Source organism: Lolium perenne, chromosome 1 (genome assembly GCF_019359855.2).
Source record: "Lolium perenne isolate Kyuss_39 chromosome 1, Kyuss_2.0, whole genome shotgun sequence".
NCBI classification, from domain to species: Eukaryota; Viridiplantae; Streptophyta; class Magnoliopsida; order Poales; family Poaceae; genus Lolium; species Lolium perenne.
The window spans coordinates 85,817,342-85,837,988 of NC_067244.2; the positions used below are offsets into that span (position 1 = coordinate 85,817,342).

Genomic DNA, 20,647 nt, shown 5'->3' on the forward strand with positions numbered 1-20,647 from the left:
AGTCATGATTATGTTACCCTGCGCAAATTGCCATTATTGCGTTGAAGCAGATACATAGCAGAAACTTTTGTATAATTGGTTTGCAAAGTGATAGAAGTGGCGTAATGGCGTAATGTTCATGGTTAATGTGCGTCCATATGCTGCGGCATGGAACTGGAAGTACGGTGCGTGCGAGGGCTGCCCACGTCTTCCCGTGTTTTCCCCGTGAAACTTTTTTTCAGAGTTTTATGAGAAGAGCTGCTAAATTTATTGATTAGAAAGAAGAGTTATATTACCTCCATTTTAGAGAATAAGACGCACAGGTATTCCGAGATAAACTTTAACCATTAAACTTGAGCGAAAAAATCTTGATTATGTTATATGTAATTAGTATCATTGGATTCGTATTGAAAAGCACTTTCTAATGATGTTAATTTCATACGAACAATTTTTATATAATTAAAGTAATTCTTGATCAAACAAAAAAAAGCACGAAAAACAAGAACGTCTTCTGAAATGGAGGGAGTACAAGCGAATTTAAAAAAAACGAAAATTATCCAATTTGCTGCGAAGCTTCCGTCCCGCCTACTGCTCACGGCTCACGCTCAGCACAGGGCAAAAAGGTCCGTCCAGGCCTTTGTTAACGCAGGGTAGGACAGTCATTTGCCTTGTACTAATCGGCCGTCAGCATCACCAACCTCCTCTGTCTCTCTCCACTCTCCCACTAGTCTCACACTCCACACGTCAAAGCTAAGCTAAGCTAAACCCGGGAGTAAAAAAACATCCTCGCTTCTCCAGTCTCCCCAAAAATTCCGCAGAAATCCCCCCAAAACCCCTCCTCGCTCGGCTCGAACCCGACACGCAAGGATTCCTCCTCCGCTCCGAGCCAAGTGGATGCGCTGCCGCCGGAGCCGGACACGGCGTTGATCCCCCATGGCGGCACCGGAGGCGCGCCGCTTCGCGGTCGTGCCGCAGCTAGGTGAGCGGGCCCTCTTCCTTGTTCCATCCACCCCTGGCTCCGCGGGTTCCTTGGCACTTGGCTCTGTTTGGTTCGATCCGATCTCGCTGGGAGCGCTGGTTCCGGTCAACGCGCGGTCGTGGTTCACTCGAGTAGGGTTGTTGGGAGTTGGGAGGAAGAGCGCGTGCGTGGTTCACTTTTAGGCCGACGCATTTCTGGTTTATTTATTTATTTATGTCCGAGGTGGAGTTATTGGGATTTTTTGGTGGTTATTAAAAGGAAACTGCTGGGCGTCCCCCGGGGGATCTGATTCCCCAGCCCCCGGGTCCCCAGCCGTCGGATCAACCATTTTGACGGTTAGATTTGCATGTAGCAAAAAAGCATCTCCGGCAGCAAAAAATCACCCCCGGCAGCAAATGACTGAAGCAAAAAACGGTTCGTTCAGAAAATAAAATAAAAAGGCTGGGCTCGCCGGAGACCTCGTCGGAGACCACGTAGCAAACATATTACCCAGATGTAGCAAAACCGCAAAATAAATTGTAGCAAATTTTTTTATTCATATGTTACAAATCCTCTAAAATATCAACGGAGACATCGCCTGCAGCCGGCAGCAACCCCGTCCGAGGTTGTAGCAACTCCGTCCATCAAGGAAAGCAACGCCACAAGCTGCTAGTAGCAACACCGTATGCCTATGGTAGCAAAAATCCACCCTCCGCCGGAAAATCGTAGCAAACCCAAACTCGTCGGAAAATCGTAGCATAATTTTGTACCAAAAGTAGCAAAACGTTTTAATAATTGTAGCAAAAAAATATACTATTGTAGAATCGTGGCTGCGTAGCACTTTGAGGTAGAAAAAAAAGCCAATCCATCCTATCCTCTCCTCTGGCTCAGCACACACGAACGCACTTCCCCGCCGCCACCGCCGCTACTGCTAGCTTCGCTTCAGGCCGCGCTCCACTGCCCATCGATGAGGTTGCCTCTCGCGCCGGGATGCACCCTGTTCGCTCTGCGCTCGCCGGGAGGCACGCCGCAGCCTCCTCCTCCCGCTCGACCACCTCGCTCTGTGCCCGCCGTCGGCCTAGCCCGTCGTCGTCGCGCCGCCGGTCCAGCCCGTCGTCGTCCCGCCGCCGGTCCATCCCGTCGTCGTGGGAGACGGGCGACGACGAGGGCGCGGCGGCTGCAGGTGGAGGAGGCCCCGGGGAGCCGGCGGTTGCGAGCAGGGGCTTGGTGTGGAACTGACGAGGGCACAAGAGCAGCGGGGAGTCGGCCGGCGACGAGGGCGCCGCGGGCGCGACGCCGGGATCGGTGGCGACCGGCCATGCGGGGGTGGGGGGAGCACGGCCGATCCACCCAAGTCGCGAGCGGTGCAGTGAGTCGAGCGGATAAGGCGACTTTTTTCTGTGGACGGTGCGTTGGGTGGTTGTTTGGTGGGCCTGGGAGAGTGACGTCCGTCCGTAGGATGAAGAGGATCCAACGCTCGCGCGTCCGGAGGTTGCGAGCGAGCGCAGCCCCCGGCTGATTACAATCATTTTCCTTATTAAAAGGCGGCGGCATGGTGCCTTGTTGTTTGGTACGTGTGCGATAGTTGGTTCGTGCAATCTCGGACTCTTCCGAGGTTCTTTCATGGCTGTTGAGATTCCTGGATGGAACTATGATATTGTAGTGAATACTACGTGGTTCTGGGAGAATTTTGGTTTGGAGGACTGGCGCTCGATTTTGGTGTTGTGCGTGCCATTGAAAGTTGGAGGTGCATGAGTTTGCTGTATAAACAGAATTCTTGCGTTATAAGGTTTTGACTTGCATATCAACCAAGTCAGCTCGAGTAAGGTTTGGGTTGGGAGGGTTGTTTGTGTTAGGACGAGAGATCATGGTGGTCTGCACTTCTGCACTTGTGTGTGCTAATGTTCCTTTTGGTTGTTGGCTCACTTCCATTTTTCTTTTTGAGAGTAACCACGTATTTCATTAATAGAAAATCAAGTTAGATGAGTAAACAAACATGGAAACAACCAGACAGACCAGGAGGAAACAGTTGTCATGGAAACTTTGCAGAAAAAACCCTAAAGGATAGAAATATACAAAACTATGCCTAGGGTTTCCTGCACTCGTCGAAGCCAGCGGCCGCCGCCAAAACCCAACGCCGCCTAGACGCGCGTTGGAAGGGACGCTGAGCCTCCACCAGTGCCAGATCCAATGAGGCTTTGTGAGTCGATGAACAGGCCAGCTGCAAGCAGCGAGGCACATGTCGCCGTGGCACGTCGACCGGGGGACGTCCCCGTGCTATCTTGGACCAAGATCTGCCGCATCCCATCGACGAAGTCGAGGAATAACGGTAAATCCACCACCTCCGGACCAGTATCCTTGCACCAGAGCATCCACCTCGCCCTAGTCCCCGCGCCATCGTGGACAACGACAAACGCCAGCGACACGTCGAGAAACAGATCTTGCCAGATCTGAAGAGCGGCAAGAATACCAAGCTGCTGACCTAAAAGATCGACAAGCACATGTTGCCAACAACTCCGAGACGCCGCCGTGAAGGTCACCGCCGGTGTGGGAGTGGATTCGAGGCAGATTTATTTGCCCGGGCGCCGCTCCCACCACCCCAACGACGCACCACAACAGACAAGCCCTAACTACAGAACGGAGGAACGAGGTCCCCTCCCCCTCCTGCCGCCGGAGCGGCAAGCGGAGGGAGAGGGGCCCAAAGCTCCCACCGGTGGAGATGGGATCTGGCCGCCCGCCCGCCTGAGAGAGAGGAGGGGCAAAAACGGTTCGCTGATTGAAGCGAGTTGGAACACCGTAGACTTCCGATTCACTTCCATTTTGGTGTCCCCGGCAGTGTCTATGCTTTCTAGACGAATATGCTCTGTACCAACGTTGAGAGGTCCACATTCACACAAAAAAACGTGGTGGACGTTCTTGTCAGCGGAACCTTTCTGTTTTTCTACTTGAAATGTTCCTGTGATCTTATGTCAGTTCCTTTAGCATTGATTTTGAGTGGTAAGGCTGAACCATCTGCTATCTTTTTAATAACAAGCTTTTGGTTGCGGGTGCTCTGTATCTCGATGTTTGACGTTATTAGGTGTGTGATCTATTGGTAGGAAATTGGTATTCGTCAATCCTCGGAGATGTTGCAGGGGTGCTCATTTGTTAACTTGTTTGAAGAGTTAAGATAGTTATGCAATTTGGTTCTTAGGTTTCATATTGTGTGATGAAGTCCTATCTGCTTCGTTTTGAAATCAGGTCATAAGAAGAACAAGATTCACAGCTAGTGGTGAATAGGCTTTTAGCGTTGTGGTCCTCTTGGAAGTTCAAATATGAAAACAATACTCAATTATAAACTGAACATACTACACATTTTTGTGATGACATGAAATAGATGTATTGACAGTTTCATTAATGTTCAAGAGTCTTGGTTGCAACTATGCTGCGGTACTTAACTGTTTTGTATTATCTATGAACAGATATTGAGCAGATACTGAAGGAGGCACAACAAAGATGGCTGCGCCCTACTGAAATTTGTGAAATACTTAAAAACTACAGAAATTTCCGTATCGCACCAGAACCACCAAATATGCCTCCAAGTAAGGACATATCTCTGCTCTATCAAACACTGCTGCAATTTATTGTACTATGAAAGATAGAGGTAAGTTTAATTGGGGAATCATGATAACAATAGTATTTTATAAAATTATATTTTTTACTCAGAATCTCCATAGTTCTGATTGTTTTAACATATGGACGTTCCCTTTTTCGTACAACTGGAAAAGTCATTGTGGTTCCTGAACTATGCTTTACTGAACAAATTTTGTAAGCTACTGCGGAAAAGCAGCTATGTAAAAGTTAGTGCCCTGTTTATGAAACCAGGCTGTATCTCCTAAAGTGCACCAAAGTGAAAACACTAAGTACAATATCATTGAATGTATATCTTCTGTTTTCTCGTTAGGAGGACATAATCTCCTTTGCTTTTACTTACACCAAAAGCAGATCTCCAACAGGAATAAGTGTAAAAGATCGCCAATTAAACGGGAATGTCATACTCCACTGCAGTGCCAAATAAAACCGAAATGAACTTCAATCGCTGATTTTCATTTAGACTAGTTTGCTATTGCCCTTTGTACTAAGCAACTGTATTTCAGTGGGAACTTGTATGTGCTCTAAATATAACTAAAACATGATATGTTAAACCGAGCTCTTTATGTTAAACATTTGTCAGTTTGCATTTATCTGGCACCATAGCACAATTGTTTGCTAGAAGATGTTATGTTCTTTTGCTTTGGCCAAACTTTCAACTGCTCTAGTCATGCTTCTTTTCTTCCATGAATCGCTGCAGTATTGCACACTATTCAACTCTTAGTTGCATATTAATTTCTTTTACTTACCTTCCATTGAGCAGACCATCTGTATCGCAACATAACCCATTTAATCATTTCTGATATGCTTAGGTTGATGTAGCGCCTCAATATATCCGCAGCCACAATGCTTTAGCTCTTAGCAACTGACATTCTTCATCTTGCCTAGGTGGCTCACTTTTTCTGTTTGATCGGAAAGTATTGAGATACTTCAGGAAGGATGCTCATAATTGGAGGAAGAAAAAAGATGGAAAGACTGTCAAAGAAGCCCATGAAAGATTGAAAGTAAGCTATTGTGGAACATCTACATAGTTATCGTCTTTCAATGATCACCCAATATTTTCCGTGAGATTTTTTATGCTTGTTGAGGTTTTTGTTGTTGTCTAGAATAAAACTGACTATAGTCTGTTAATCAGTCTGGAAGTATTGATGTGCTCCACTGCTATTATGCGCATGGGGAAGACAATGGGAATTTCCAAAGGAGGACGTACTGGATGTTGGAAGAGTAAGTGGATTCCCATTGGACAACTTGCATGTTGCTTACGTAGTTCTATTTTTTGCACATGCGCAGAGGAGTAATACACAATTGCAGGTTTTTAGACCATAATATCCTCTTATTTGATTTTGCAGGGATTTCATGCACATTGTCCTCGTACATTATCTTGAGACCAAGGTAATACCAAAACATCATCTTTTTAACTTGGGTAGTTGGGTAACTCCATATCTGCCATGCATTTGTGTTTTTCATCATTTACCTTTATGCAAGAGTACCATTGCTTCTTGTTAGGATTCTAATATTATCGATTATGTTTGTTTTTTGCTTGTCTGGCATATGCTTATATCATGTTGTTCAGGTTTACTTGTTTCAAATATTGGCAGTGGTACAGACCTGGCTAAAATGTTATGTCTAGAAAGCCATGTGAGTTTTATAATTTTTATTACGAATTACTCAATGTTTAAGTACACTGGGAGCCCGACATTAGTTCCCTCATCACGGAACACACTGTTATCCATGTCAAGTTTCATGCACTAGCCAATGAAACCAAAAGTCCGAACTGACGGAAAGGGCTAGGCAATCCACACATACCGTAACACCCCCTCTCACGTGTGACTCGGGGAGGCCAACACGTGCATAGAGAAATCTCAGGTATGCTTCAAAAGGCCTATACGTGGACAGAAAGGGGGCTACCATTAAATTGTGAAGGCTGAGATTGAACCCAATACCCCAGGTTCTGATACCATGTCAAGTTTCATGCACAAAGCAACGCAACTAAAAGTCCGAACTGATGGAAAGGGCTAGGCAATTCTTACATTCTGTAACAATCCAAATATGTTGTGAGATTGAGGCCTTCATTATACTTTGGTGGCAGTTGTTATTGTGTTAAAAATATTTCGTTTGATGCTGTTTCAGTAAGTATGGCAATTTCCACATGTTAGTGTATCACATTATTTAGAATGATTTCACATTCCAGAAAACAAATCTTTTGAGACCCACCACTAAGAGTTGGGAGTTAGAGGAGTTTGGCTTGAATTGTAATCCAGAAAAGCTACATTTGGTATTCAAAACTGGAAAAACATTTTAACTCGGTACAACATGGCACTATGTAAATTGTCGAACCCTTAATTCGGTGGCTTCATCAGATGCTATCGTTAAATAATTATAGTAAGGGTTATTGGAGGAAGATTCAAGAGAATGTATTCTGTTATAGCAGCTGTACTAATCTAGCTAGTGAAATGCAATACCTGTTGCAAGTTGAAACTGATTTTGGAAACACGGAATAGTGCTATATATTTACTGATTTGTATATACAACTTCATTTTCATATAATCTCTTGTTTGGTTCAAATAATTGTTCTCATTTCACATTCTGAGAAAGTTGCGGGGTCCGCTTTACTCCGAAGAGTTGGTTTGGTTCTGCGTTGCTCTTGGAAGAAATAGATTAAATTTCCGTTGTATCTCTGTGAATATGATCTTCAGGGTGGTAAGTCATCTCGAGCTAGGGGGGATAATGACATGCTTCAAGCAGCTGGTGTGGATAGTCCATTAAGTCAGTTACCTTCTCAAACTATTGAGGGTGAAAGCTCACTCAGTGGACATGCCTCTGAATATGAAGAAGCGGAATCAGGTAGAGATGTTTGGCTATCTTCTGTTATGTGTAATGACAATGGAAATATTACACCACTAAAATAGTTTCACTGATACATATTCTATGCACAGCGTATCTAAAGCAAAATTCGGTGCAGCAGATATTTATTCAGGAGGAGCCGGATACAACTCTTTCACTCAGATGCAGCAGCATCAAAATGGAGTTGGACCAGTGATTCATCCTCCTATTTTCAGCTCTTATGGTCCTGCTTCATCTATAGGTAATAAACACCAGAATCAGTCTTCATATTTCATACCTAAGTGCAGTTGACTTAATCCATTTCGTTGTTACAATTTTCAGGTACTTATCCAGTACTGCAGCATGCTATGGTGAACAATACAAATATGTATTCTGGCAGTCAAGATAGTTTCTCTGTTCTTCTGAGTGATTCAAGAGCTGGATTTATACCGAATAGCCATGAAAGTCACAATGATCTTTCATCATGGAATGAGGTTATGAAATCGAATAGAGGATTTATGCCACATCTGCAACCTCCTGTTCCTCCTGAGCTTGGCATTTCTGCAGAAGGCCCAGCAGTAGAGTATTTGACATTTGATGAAGTATATTCGGATGGACTTAGTCTCAATGATATTAGTGCTGCACGTGCTGACGGAGAATCATTCTGGCAGGTATGCTGTGTGTGTGTTTTTTTTTTTCGCGAAAACGCAAAAGACTTGTGTTTCGATGCATTGATAGATAAAGAAGAGTTTATGTACAAGTCCGAGGACGGACACACCACGCCGTACAACTCGACCCAAGAAAAAGGAAAAACCCTAGACTAGGGGAGTAACTGGCGCACACCCCGGGCTCCCGCGTCCGCCCAAAGCCGCGCGTCAGCAGCGATGTCGTTGAACAAGGATGTCACCGAAGGCCGCGCATTGTTGAAGACCGCCGCGTTCCGATGCTTCCAAATCCACCATGCCGTGAGCATGATAACCGACGAAGTGCCCTTGCGCAGCTGGCGAGGGGTAGTCCGCACCACAAGCGACCACCACTCCGCGAAGTCACCCTCAGCCGTGGGTGGGCCTGAGGTGGATCGGATCCACGACAGAACCTCAAACCACACCGTCCTAGAGAAGGAACATCCTGTAAGGAGGTGCCTCATGGTTTCAGCAGATTGATCACATAACGGGCATCTCGGCGCATGCGGCAGCCCCCGCCGTGCCAACCTCTCACCCGTCCAGCACCTGTCAAGACAGGCCAGCCAGATAAAGAACTTCACCCTAGGTGGCGCCCAGGATTTCCAGTTGAGCTTCCAAGACCCTGAGATGATTGACCCCTCGAAAAGGGTATCATAGCAGGATCCAGCTGAATACTGTCCATCCGTCGTCCACCGCCAAACCAACCTGTCCGGGTCCCCAGATAGTTGAATGTCCCTGAGTCTACCCCACAACTGGACATACTGCCACAGTGCCAGGGCGCTCGGTGCACCTACAATATCGGGGATCCAGGTGCGATCAACCAGCGCTTCATGGACCGTGCGCGCCTTCCGTCGGCGCTTTGGAACCAACGCGTATACCTCCGGCGCCATCTCTTTGATGGACCTGCCGTCCAGCCATCTGTCCTCCCAGAACAGGGCGGATTCCCCGTTACCAACTTCCATGTAGGTAGAGGCCGCAAAGACATCCAGCTCCGTCCTCGAGAAATGCATGTCCAACCCACGCCAAGGTCGCAGGGGGTCGGTGTGCATCCTCCAGATCCAACGCACCCTGAGGCTGATGGCCGTGCGTGCGAGATCTGGGATTCCCAGCCCCCCTAGCCGAAGCGGCCTACACACCCTCGCCCAGTTGACGTGACAATGTCCGCCATTGGCGTCAGCCCTACCAGCTGTGTGTGTTCTTTTTTGCTTATGATAAATTTCATAGTAATAATTATTGCTGAAATGCATGATTGTGTAATCCTTAATCAATAATAGAGACATTATATGTGCACAACACTTTCAATTAGCATAAATTAAGCATGAAAAATAGTTCTCTAGGTTTTACAATTATAGTTCCTTACTTCTAGATGTATTTCACCTTATTGAATATAGTTTAGTTGAAAGAAGACCATACGAACATGGATTACTAGTACAAGAAAATTTAGTCTACATATTCATTGATCATTGTTTCAAAAAAATTAGTATAACTCAAAAAGACGAGCATGCATATTTTTCCTGAATAAGAAAATAGAACATGAAGTACAAATTTTTTATGCATGAGAAGCAACTATTTTCATGCATACAAATTGAAATAGCAAAATAACTAAGAGGCAATAATTATAGTTTTGAGGCAATAAGTTTAAGAGAGATCAGATGGAAGTCTAATATTTATCCACAACCGTCCATTGGTCGGAAAAGCATGAAAATGATTAAAGATTTTTGACGTCCCAGATAAAAAGTTTTCCAATTAAATTTGTGCTTATGATATTGGTACAGATGGAAAAGAAACATTCACTGTTATCTTTATCAAAATGTTTCTATTATTTGGTTGGAGTCTTTTTTATTGAAACGGGCATATCTATCGACTATCGAGAGCACATTCAGTGGTTAGATGCACATGGTTGCTTCAAGCTAATTCTGCCATAGTGCTGAATATTCTTACTTTCTCTTTATATATGGATATTTGCATGGCTTATTTGGAAATTTTAGTTTGCCAAAACGTCTTATATTAAGGAATGGAGGGAGTACATGTTTCCTATTTCATTTATTTACGCTGATACAGTAATAGCTTTGTATAGTCAGAATATTGTACTCGGCCTGTGCCTAGCTACCTAGTGCTACTGGTGATTTATCTAACGAAAACTGTTGCATTTCAGTCCTCCAGTGCTACTGGCGATTCTGCAATGGAGAACAGTTTTGCACAAAATAATGGATATGGGGAGGCAGCCATCAGCCACCCTTTTTTGAAGACTAAATCATCCAATTTATCTGATATCCTAAAAGATAGCTTTAAGAAATCTGACAGTTTTACAAGATGGATGAGCAACGAGCTTCCTGATGTGGAGGATTCCCAAATTCAGTCTAGCTCTGGGGCGTACTGGAACTCTGAAGAGGCAGATAGTATCATCGAAGCATCAAGCCGTGAGCCACAGGATCAGTTTACTGTGGCACCAATGCTTTCACAGGACCAGCTCTTTAGTATAGTTGATTTTTCACCAAGCTGGACATATGCAGTCTCAAAGACTAAGGTATAGTACATTAGCTGTAGTAAGACATGTTGTCTTACATCCTTTTCATAAGCTTGAAAGTCTTTTCACCTTTTTTTTGTGTTCCATCCATATAGGTTTTAGTTAGTGGGAGATTATTAAATGCCAACGAGGTGACTGAAAGATGCAAGTGGTCATGTATGTTTGGAGAAGTTGAAGTTCCAGCAGAGATTTCATCAGATGGGACTCTACGTTGTTATTCTCCTCCACACAAACCTGGTAGAGTCCCTTTCTATATCACCTGTTCCAACAGGTTGGCCTGCAGTGAAGTACGTGAGTTTGAATTTCGACCAAGTGACTCTCAGTACATGGATGCTCCTAGTCCACATGGTGCAACAAACAAAATTTATTTCCAGATACGCCTTGATAAACTATTGTCCCTCAGGCAAGACGCATACCAAGCAACTTTATCTAACCCCAGTCTGGAGATGATTGATTTGAGTAAGAAGATAAGTTTGCTGATGAAAAACAATGATGATTGGTCGGAGTTATTAAAGCTTGCTGATGATAATGAGCTGCTTACAATTGATCAGCAGGATCAGTTTGCTGAAAACTTGATCAAGGAAAAACTGCATGTATGGCTTCTTCATAAAGCAGGTGATGGTGGAAAGGGACCAAGCGTAGTAGATGATGAGGGACAGGGCGTACTTCACCTAGCAGCTGCCCTTGGGTACGACTGGGCTATTAGACCAACTGTTACCTCCGGTGTGAACATCAATTTCAGAGATGTCCATGGATGGACTGCACTCCATTGGGCTGCATTCTGCGGCAGGTAAGTAATTCAAGAAGTGACATCAGTTCATGTGTTTACCTTTCTGTTTTGATTACTGAACTTTATGTGACATTCTTTGACCAACGATGCAGAGAGCGGACTGTTGTCGCACTTATTGCGCTGGGAGCAGCTCCTGGAGCTTTGACAGACCCAACTCCCGATTTCCCTGGAAGCACACCAGCAGATCTGGCATCTGCTAATGGACACAGGGGAATTTCTGGTTTCCTGGCAGAGTCTTCTCTGACTAGCCATCTTCAGGCCCTCAACCTGAAGGAAGCCAATATGGCTGAAATATCTGGCCTACCTGGCATTGGAGATGTTACTGACAGAAGTTCTTCTCAGCCTGCAATTGGAGATTCCTTAAGTGCTGTTCGTAATGCTGCTCAAGCTGCTGCTCGGATATATCAATTTAATAGAATACAATCCTTCCAAAGAAAGCAAGCCGTTCAATACGAGGATGACAAAAGTGGAATATCAGATGAGCGTGCACTTCCGCTCATGTCTGTCAAGTCATCCAGACCAGGGAAGCTTGATCCCCTGCATGCTGCTGCATCTCGTATACAAAATAAGTACAGGGGATGGAAGGGGAGAAAGGAGTTTCTTCTTATTAGGCAGCGGATTGTAAAGATCCAGGTAAGTCAACTGTATATGTCAGAACCCTAGATATTCTTGTTTTGAATAATACTCAAAAGTCACGGTACTTCACTTTTTCTTCAAATTGGAACACATTGAAGTTTGTCGTCCATGTGTTGTATGTCATCTGGCTAGCAGCAGTTCGATGCATTGCCTAGAGATAGCAAAACTTCTGGGATGGGCTGGGGTATCAGAATGAATACTCCCATAGTGGGACAGTCGCTTTGTTGTGCTTTATAACTGCTCATTATGCCATCAATTTCATGTGTTTCGAGAAAATTGTCCAATATGAGTCATTGGCTGCTAACAGTCATCAAATGCCTGACTTTGTAACTTTTTTACTGGATAGGCTCATGTGCGTGGCCACCAAGTGAGGAAGCATTATCGGAAGATAATTTGGTCCGTTGGGATAGTGGAGAAAGTTATACTACGCTGGAGGCGCAGAGGGGCTGGGTTGCGTGGGTTTCGGTCTTCCGAAGGTGCAATGGAGAGCAGCAGTGGTGGAACAAGTACCAATTTGGTCACGCATAAACCTGCTGGGGATGACTATGATTTCTTGCAAGAAGGACGAAAGCAAACTGACGACAGACTGCAGAAAGCTCTTGCCAGAGTCAAGTCCATGGCTCAGTACCCGGAAGCAAGAGATCAGTACCAGAGGATTTTGACTGTTGTATCAAAAATGCAAGAGTCACAGGTACTGCCCTGGTTTCGTAGATATTCCAATATTTAACTAAATTGGACCATTTACTTTGTTGATTTCGGCAGTTCTATCCAAATGGTAGGCATACACTGCTTATACAACACTCGTACCATTTTTTAACTGCTGGTGTGACAGGCCACTCAAGAAAAGATGCTCGAGGACGCAGCAGAGATGGACGAAAGCTCTTTCATGAGTGAATTCAAGGAGCTGTGGGATGATGGTACACCTGCCCCTGGCTATTTCTAGTGTACGAATTGGTGGATGCCTTTGTAAATCACCTTTTTTTTTTCTTTTTGTCCCAGAGTGCTGATGATTGATACATACTGACAACCCAAGTACTGATATCTTGGATTTGAATTCTGTTTTGTTATTTGTTGCTATTTATGTACAGTGATACCTTATTAACCGTATGGAACTCATGTACAAAGTTCAACATAGGCAGTCATGGATTCTAGGCTGCATGAGGAGTTTGAGTAGGTTTTCAGTCAATGTTAGGAGTTTGCGTCTGTTTTCCCTTTGGTTGGCTAATGATGATCCAATGTTGCTTGCACCTTTATCTTGAGGGAGATGCATATTGTAAGATCAATAGCAGCGTGGTTTGTCTCCTACTGATACTTCCATTTTGTTCTAACTAACTTAATTACTCGCGTTGTTATGGGATAATGACTAGAACTCCCCCGGAAAAGAGGGGCAGAGCGACTCTAAAGCTGGGTTAGAGAGAGAAGACAAGAGCAAAGTGAGAGCCCAAAATGCAACATATCTACGGTTAGACTTGAGTTGAGCTATATGCTTCACACCACCTCGCTAGTCAATCCATGATCATGAGGCTGCATCATATCAGAGAGGTTAGGGTCTTAGGGATAACTATAACATGCAATGCAGGAGTAGTTAAGTCAAGCCAGGTCCCTGAACAGACGACGTGCTTGCAATTCAAATCCGACGATGGCTTGAAATGCAATGCAGGAGAAAATTCATAGAGTAACCATGCTATATTTATTGCTTTTAAGAAATCTCAATGTAAATTTGTGCATTAAATTTTCCCGTGATATGTGCTATGGTACAATATCCACCTATGTTATTCTAATCTTCTCTCTCCTCCTTAATTAGCTGCCACATCATCATTTTTGTAGGACCAATATGTATGATACTAGCTATGATTATAGCACTATGGCTAGCCTAAACATGCAAAAAGTGGAGTCGGCTTGTACGCGGGAGCTAGGCGCGAGATGGCAGGAGCCTAGGTTTTGCGGCAAAACTCAATCTCATCCCCTCTATTTAGTCACCTCTCGTCACTAGTGATAAAAAAATCCCATTATTATTTTTTGGCACCGGCGGCGGCAGGGTCACATTTCTGCATCATAGGCTGATTCCTTGAACTCTGGCACCCGACGGTGGCCCTCGTCTATTGCACAACTCGTCTCCGGCACGGGATCCGCGATGTCTTCTCCCCTACATCACGAGCCTTTCTTCTCCTCTCATCTTCCTCCTTCTCATGTTAGAACGAATTTATTAGGTCGATTGGATGAATCTTATCCATTAACCAACATCATTGACAACTGTAATTCAAGCCTAGATCATACTCTGCATTGCCTATCCTAGAGGCACATATGGTCCTAAGATCAGGGGCGTGCCCACTTGATGATGCTGGGACTCCAAGTGCAGAGTGTTGTGTCAGCAGAGTATTTTTTCCACAAAGATGACTCGAGGGTTATACCAAACTCTCGGAGAATGGAGTAAAGAGTTATATCTCCCTCTATTCTTCTAGCAATCCTACAAAATAAAATAAAGCCTTGTGTCACCAACTCCACCGTGTGGTTGTCAAGCTCGTGTAAGTCAAAGTAAATAAAGTAGCAACTAAAGTAAAGTAAACTAAACAAGTGAAGTAAACTAAGTAAAAGCGGTAAAGGTTTGTTTGTTTTGGGATTTTGTGTGCAAATAAGAAAGAGAAATATTTTTATATCTTCGAATTAAAATAGTATTGTAAATAAAAAGTAAGATAAAAGCAATGGAAATGTGTTTCTTATGATTAAAATTGGACCGGGGTTTGACTATTCTCTCTTTTAACTTGTAGTGAAGGATTTTTCCGGCATGAAAGCTCGAAAGAAAAAAATTCGTAAAGATTGCAGTTCATCGATTTTCCCCATGTTATCGAGAGGATTGTTGGAAGTGAAGATGATTCAAGCAAGGCGCAAACAAGAGGTGAAACTCGGAGAACTCTGGAGGCTACTGTTGTGGGTATACTTTATAGGTATACCACTGACAAGATTGTATCTGGCAAGCCCGGGTGGCCCACAGACGGTGATGGTGGCATATGGCCCATCGGGCGGCCCAGTTGCTGTAGATCAAGATGGATGGAGTCCAGCTCAGGAACAAGGAGCCGGATCCACTAAACGACCCTGGAAGTCGGATCCGTCCTGGCCCATCAGGGGTAGCCGGATCCAGTGCGACGCATAAGGAAGTCGGATCCTTGATGTGCACGGCAATGTAATATTCCGTAGTTAGGCAACTTGTATTCCGGTTAGGACTCTCCTTGTAAACCCTAGATCTGTGCGCCTTTATAAGCCGGATCCTGGGAGCCCTAGAGGCACAACCACAACTCATTGTAACAACGCGAAAGCGCACAGATAATTCCAGACAAGCATCAGTAGGCCCGGTCATCATGCAGGTGTTCCGAAGCTGGATAACTCGCGTACCACCGTCCCGAGGACTCTCCGCCCGATGGCCCCTACTTCTTCTTCCCTCCATGAGGATCCCTCCTCTGGAGTACCGTCGAATAGGCAACGACAAGGGGCGCAGACAAATTGACTAGACGATCGGTCTTGTTACCCACCGAGAGAATGCTTTTCTCTTGAAAAAGGTAATTTCAGAAGGTAGGTAGCCAACGTTAGCTTGGTAAGAAACAAATTGATGTTGCATCATTGAATTAAGATCAAGCCTCTCTAATGGAAATTGAAAGTCCAAAGCATGTGGAACTAGACCATGAAAGGCTAATAAACGAGAGGCAATGAGGCCTTCACAAACTCCCCCTTTCTCACGATTAATAGTAAGACGGGAGGCTATCAAAGCACCCAAATTATGCTCTCTATCTTGTTTCAAGGCACCAGCTAGGAAGGCTAAATCATGAGAGGATAATTGCTTGCAACCTTTCTAGCTAGAACGCACTTAGTAATAAAATAAGCAAAATACCGAATAGAGGGAAGTTGAATGCTTCGGATTTTACCATCTCCTCTGAGAAGCTCCTCCCCTGACAAATTTCTTTGTAGAGTTCCAGCAATGGCTTGGGTCGATCCTTGATTTTTCCGCATGATCCCCATTATGGCACTCTGATAGCTGCATAGAAATCATCGAGAGGCAAATCAACAACTATATTGTGCATTTTGTAATGAACCATGGGGTTAGGGAATTTCCAACTAAATCTGAAATCCTGGACCACACACATAGTTAGATTAACATGTTAGTATGGTTCACCATCAACAAAACTTTCCAACCTTACATTGGAAACCAAAGTTCGGAAATCCTGTAGAATTCCTGCATCACTCATGAATTCCACACATGGATAAAGAGAAGGAAAAACTCCTTCCTGCCGGTGAACCTTCATGATTTCATTCAACTCCAATTCATGTTAATTGAGTTGGTATGCGTTGCCTTCCATCTCTGAGTTTTTTTAACAAACCTCATAAAAATGATTATAAGACAATCAAATGAAGGAGAACACGATGGAGACTTATAAGAGGACTAAACATGCATCACAACAATTTATCCCATCATAATACAAGCATGCAAGCTCACTTATCATGTCATCTACAACAGCAAAATATTCAAGATATACTTCACCAATCAAAATTCTACTTGGATAATCGAAGGAGTCACATACCGGAGAGCAAATGCTTCAAATTTCAGCAGGAAATATGGGCTGAGGAAGGAGATCGAAAATTCATGATGAAGAGCAGCAAGAACACGGTTTTGAGCAATGGTTGGGTGTTTTTTCGGGAGATAGAAGAGAATGGCATAGGAGGGAGGAAGTGGAGGGCCAGGGGGCCCCACACCTGCCCTTGGCGTGGCCAGGGGGCCAGCTGCGCCACCACATGGTGTGCTCGGCTGGTGGGTCCCCCTGGGCTACCCCCAGGTGCCTCTCTGCCCCTTTTCATGCGTAAAAGTTTTCTATACATTTTCTGGAATTTTTCGATAAACTTTATTTTTGGAGAATTCTCAGAATTTGAATAATGATTCTATCGCAGGAAAAAAATTATGGAATGATGAAAAATAAATTCAAAACCAAATCTACAACAACTCTAAGGCATTCTAATGTAAATTCAATCAATAGTACATAGGTGAAAACATAGTTTCATTCATTCAAAATTACTTTGTTAACAAGGTTGATCAAGTCTTGTTATCAAAACAATTTTATATGAAGCAAAACTTTGCATTTCACACAATGATTATGTTACCTCAATCTCGATGGGAATAGTTCCAATCATGACAATATCATTCTCTTTCTTTGGCTTGGGCAAAGGCAAATGATATTTCCCAATTTAGACCATAATTCCCATCAATCTTCTTGGGAAAATAAATCATATGCTCTTTGTCATCGACATTAAAAGTTACTTTTCCTTGATTGCAATCAATAACAGCCCCTGCAGTGTTAAGAAAAGGTCTCCGAAGAATAATAGACATATTATCATCTTCCGGCATTTCCAGCACAACAAAGTGAGTTAATATCATATAATGATGAGCAACTTGAACATGAACATCCTCACATATACCAACATGAATAGTAGTAGACTTATCAGGCATTTGCAAGGATATATTAGTTGGTATTAATTTTTCTAGACCAAGTCTTCTATAGAGAGAAAAAGGCATAACACTAACTCCTGCTCCCAAATCACATAAAGCAGTTCTAACATAATTATTTTTGATGGAGCATGGAATAGTGGGTATACCTGGATCACCAAGCTTCTTTGGAACCTTACCATTGAAAGAGTAAATAGCGAGCATCACGGTATTTCTTCATTTGGAATCTTCCTCTTATTAGAGACAATATCTTTCATATACTTTGAATAATGATGCAATTTAATAGCATCAGTCAAAGGAATTTGCAAAAACAAAGGTTTCATCCATTCACATAACTTATTATAATGTTCTTCCTCCTTCGATTTATGTTTCTTATCAGGAAAAGGCATTGGTTTTTGCACCCAAGGTTCTCTCTCACTACCATGTTTAGTAGCAATGAAATCTTCCTTAGTGTATTTTGTATTCTTAGTATGCTTTTCAGGTTCTTCTTCAATTTCTTCTTTATCGGAAGCATCATTTTTATCATTACCACTTTCAGTTTCAACATCAGAAATAGATATACTATTAGGATCTTTAGTAGGTTCAGAGGATTCTACAATAGTTTTACGTTTCTTCTTCTTTTTCTTAGACTTAGTCATAGTATCATTAGCTTGTTGAGAATAGTGTTCAATTCTCTTTGGATGTCCTTCAGGATATAGATGATCTTGAGTAGAAATACTGCTTCTAGTTCTTATTTTATAAGCTTGTTTTTCCCTATAAGTATTTGTTAGCAAATCTTTTTGCACCTTAGTGAGCTGATCAATTTGAGTTTGAACCATATGGAAATGTTTAACAAGCATTTTAACATCATTAGAGGTTCTTTCCACAATATCATGCAAATTGTTGATAGCTCTAGAATTTTCCGTTAGGTGATGTTTCACTCTCTTATTAAAATTATCTTGCTTAACAATATAATTATCAAATTCATCTAAGCATTGATCAGGAGGTTTGGAGTAGGGAATATCACTATTATCAAAGCGTTGGAGAGAGTGTACCTCAATAGTGTAAGAACGAGGGACTGGCTTACATAATTCTTCTATAGGTGGTAGATTCTTCACATCTTCAGATTTAATACCCTTCTCCTTAAGAGATTTCTTGCTTCCCTCATCTCTTCATCGTTTAATTCAATCATTCCCCTTTTCTTTGGTGTTGGTATTGGCTCCGGTGTAGTCCAATCATCATAATTCTTGCTTATTTTGGCCAATAATTCCTCAGCTTCAGCCGGAGTTCTTTTTCTGAAAACACAACCAGCACAACTATCCAGGTATGTCCTAGATTCAACGGTTAGTACATTATAGAATATATCAAGGAGTTCATTTTTAGCTAACTAATGTTTAGGTAGTTCTCTAATTAAAGAATAAAATCTTGCCCAAGATTCAAGCAATTTCTCTCCTTCTACTTGCACAAAGTAAAAAAAAATCTGCAAAGCAGCATGTTGAGCACTAGTAGGGAAATATTTCTGGAAGAAAGCATTAACCAAACCAATAGGACTATCAATAGATCCAGAAGACAAATTATCATACCAAATTTTAGCTACCCCTTTCAGAGAGAAAGGGAAGATTTTAGTGACAAAGTAAGTGTGTATCTTAATATCATCGCAGAATAAATTACTCAAAGTAGAGAGTTCATTCATATGTTTCATATCACTTTTATTTTCAGTACCACATAAATGTTCTTTCTCAACAATAGGTATGTAAGATAAATCCAGAGAGAAATCATAATTCTTATCTCTAATATTTATGGGAGATATGGCAAACTTAGAATCAGGAGACAAATTATATTTAACAACTCGTCTTGCAATAAGACTTCTCATAGCACTTGCATCTCTAGTAGCATGTCATTCTTCAATGAAGTCATCATCAAGTTCAATATAAGTTTCATCAAGATCATCGCTAGGATTCCCCCTAGCTTGAGGTGAACTAAGAGGTGCAATAATATTTTCAGCATTTTCATTTTGTTTAGCTCTAGCATTTGTAGTATCTAGGAAAGGACCTAACGAACCACTCTTGTCAAGCATAGTAGAAGCATCATCAAAATCATCAGGAGCATTATCAGATTCAGCAGAAGTAGCAGTAGCATGTGGTGGAGTAAGAATCTTACTCATAACAGATGGCGAATCAAGAGCAGCAGAGGTGTTCAGAGTTGTACCTCTTCTTGTAGTGGATGACAATATAGGGAACTTCGATTCAAGAGCTTTCCCTATAATGAATAAATTGCAGCAAACAATATCACCTTCAAGGGGGCTTGTAAATAAAGCTATGCTCTCCGGCAACGGCGCCAGAAAATAGTCTTGATGACCCACAAGTATAGGGGATCGCAACAGTCTTCGAGGGAAGTAAAAAACCAAATTTATTGATTCAACACAAGGGGAGCCAAAGAATATTTATAACCTTTAACAGATGAGTTGTCAATTCACCTGCATCTGAAAACAGACTTGCTCGCAACATCTTATCAGTAGTAACATTTTTATAGCAGTGGTAGTAGTGAAATAACAACAGTAATGAAATAAAAACATCAGTAGCGATGATTGCAGTAGACAACATGATAAAATATTGTAGGCACATGGATGGATGAACGGACGTTGCATGAATGAGAGAGTCCATATAATAGCAAGACATAGGCATTGCAAGTAATAATGATATAAGCATCCTAATATAAGATAATCATAGGCGTGTGTTCCTATTTAGTCGTGCGTGCTCGCAATGAGAAACTTGCATGACATCTTTTGTGCTACCAGCTTGTTGCAGCGGGGCCTCTAGGGAAACTACTGGAAATTAAGGTACTCATTTTAATAGAGTACTGGAGCAAAGTATTAACACTCCATGAACACACGTGATCCTCACATCATAGCCATCCCCTCCGGTTATCCCAATTATTGTCACTTTGGAGCCTCGGGTTCCGGACAATAATATGTGTATACAACTTGCAGATATAATTATCATCATGAATCAATAACATGTTCAAATCTAAGATCATGGCACTTAAGCACAACAAGTTGAAACAATGTCAAAAATACTAACAATAGATACTAGACACTATGCCCATAACAATCTTATAGCTATTACATGAACAATCTCATCCAATCCCTACCATC

General features: G+C 42.7%; 1 protein-coding gene across 3 annotated transcripts; it reads left to right on the forward strand.

The window, feature by feature from the left end:
* The first annotated feature begins 679 nt into the window (after window positions 1-679).
* Window positions 680-13,156, forward strand: LOC127304267 (calmodulin-binding transcription activator 3). Of its 3 annotated transcripts, none has more exons than XM_051334961.2 (13): window positions 680-958; window positions 4,399-4,518; window positions 5,456-5,571; window positions 5,703-5,791; window positions 5,917-5,959; window positions 7,264-7,411; window positions 7,530-7,652; window positions 7,733-8,061; window positions 10,229-10,600; window positions 10,696-11,390; window positions 11,483-12,023; window positions 12,373-12,717; window positions 12,859-13,156. In XM_051334961.2, the coding sequence occupies exons 1-13, from the start codon at window positions 913-915 to the stop codon at window positions 12,967-12,969; spliced, it is 3,078 nt and encodes a 1,025-aa protein (XP_051190921.1). In that variant the 5' UTR covers window positions 680-912; the 3' UTR covers window positions 12,970-13,156. The 3 variants fall into 3 exon arrangements, with proteins under 3 accessions (XP_051190921.1, XP_051190926.1, XP_051190932.1); XM_051334966.2 differs by having other exon boundaries at window positions 7,533-7,652; XM_051334972.2 differs by lacking the exons at window positions 680-958; window positions 4,399-4,518; window positions 5,456-5,571; window positions 5,703-5,791; window positions 5,917-5,959 and having other exon boundaries at window positions 7,272-7,411; window positions 7,504-7,652.
* The last annotated feature ends 7,491 nt before the right edge of the window (window positions 13,157-20,647 follow it).

What these genes read in the sequence shown, in the direction of transcription:
- LOC127304267 (XM_051334961.2), top strand. Translation starts at nt 913, where the DNA reads ATGGCGGCACCGGAGGCGCGCCGCTTCGCGGTCGTGCCGCAGCTAG. An exon ending in ACGGAGAATCATTCTGGCAG is followed by an intron (nt 8,062 to 10,228) that starts GTATGCTGTGTG and finishes GTTGCATTTCAG; the next exon opens with TCCTCCAGTGCTACTGGCGA. An exon ending in CAAAAATGCAAGAGTCACAG is followed by an intron (nt 12,718 to 12,858) that starts GTACTGCCCTGG and finishes CTGGTGTGACAG; the next exon opens with GCCACTCAAGAAAAGATGCT.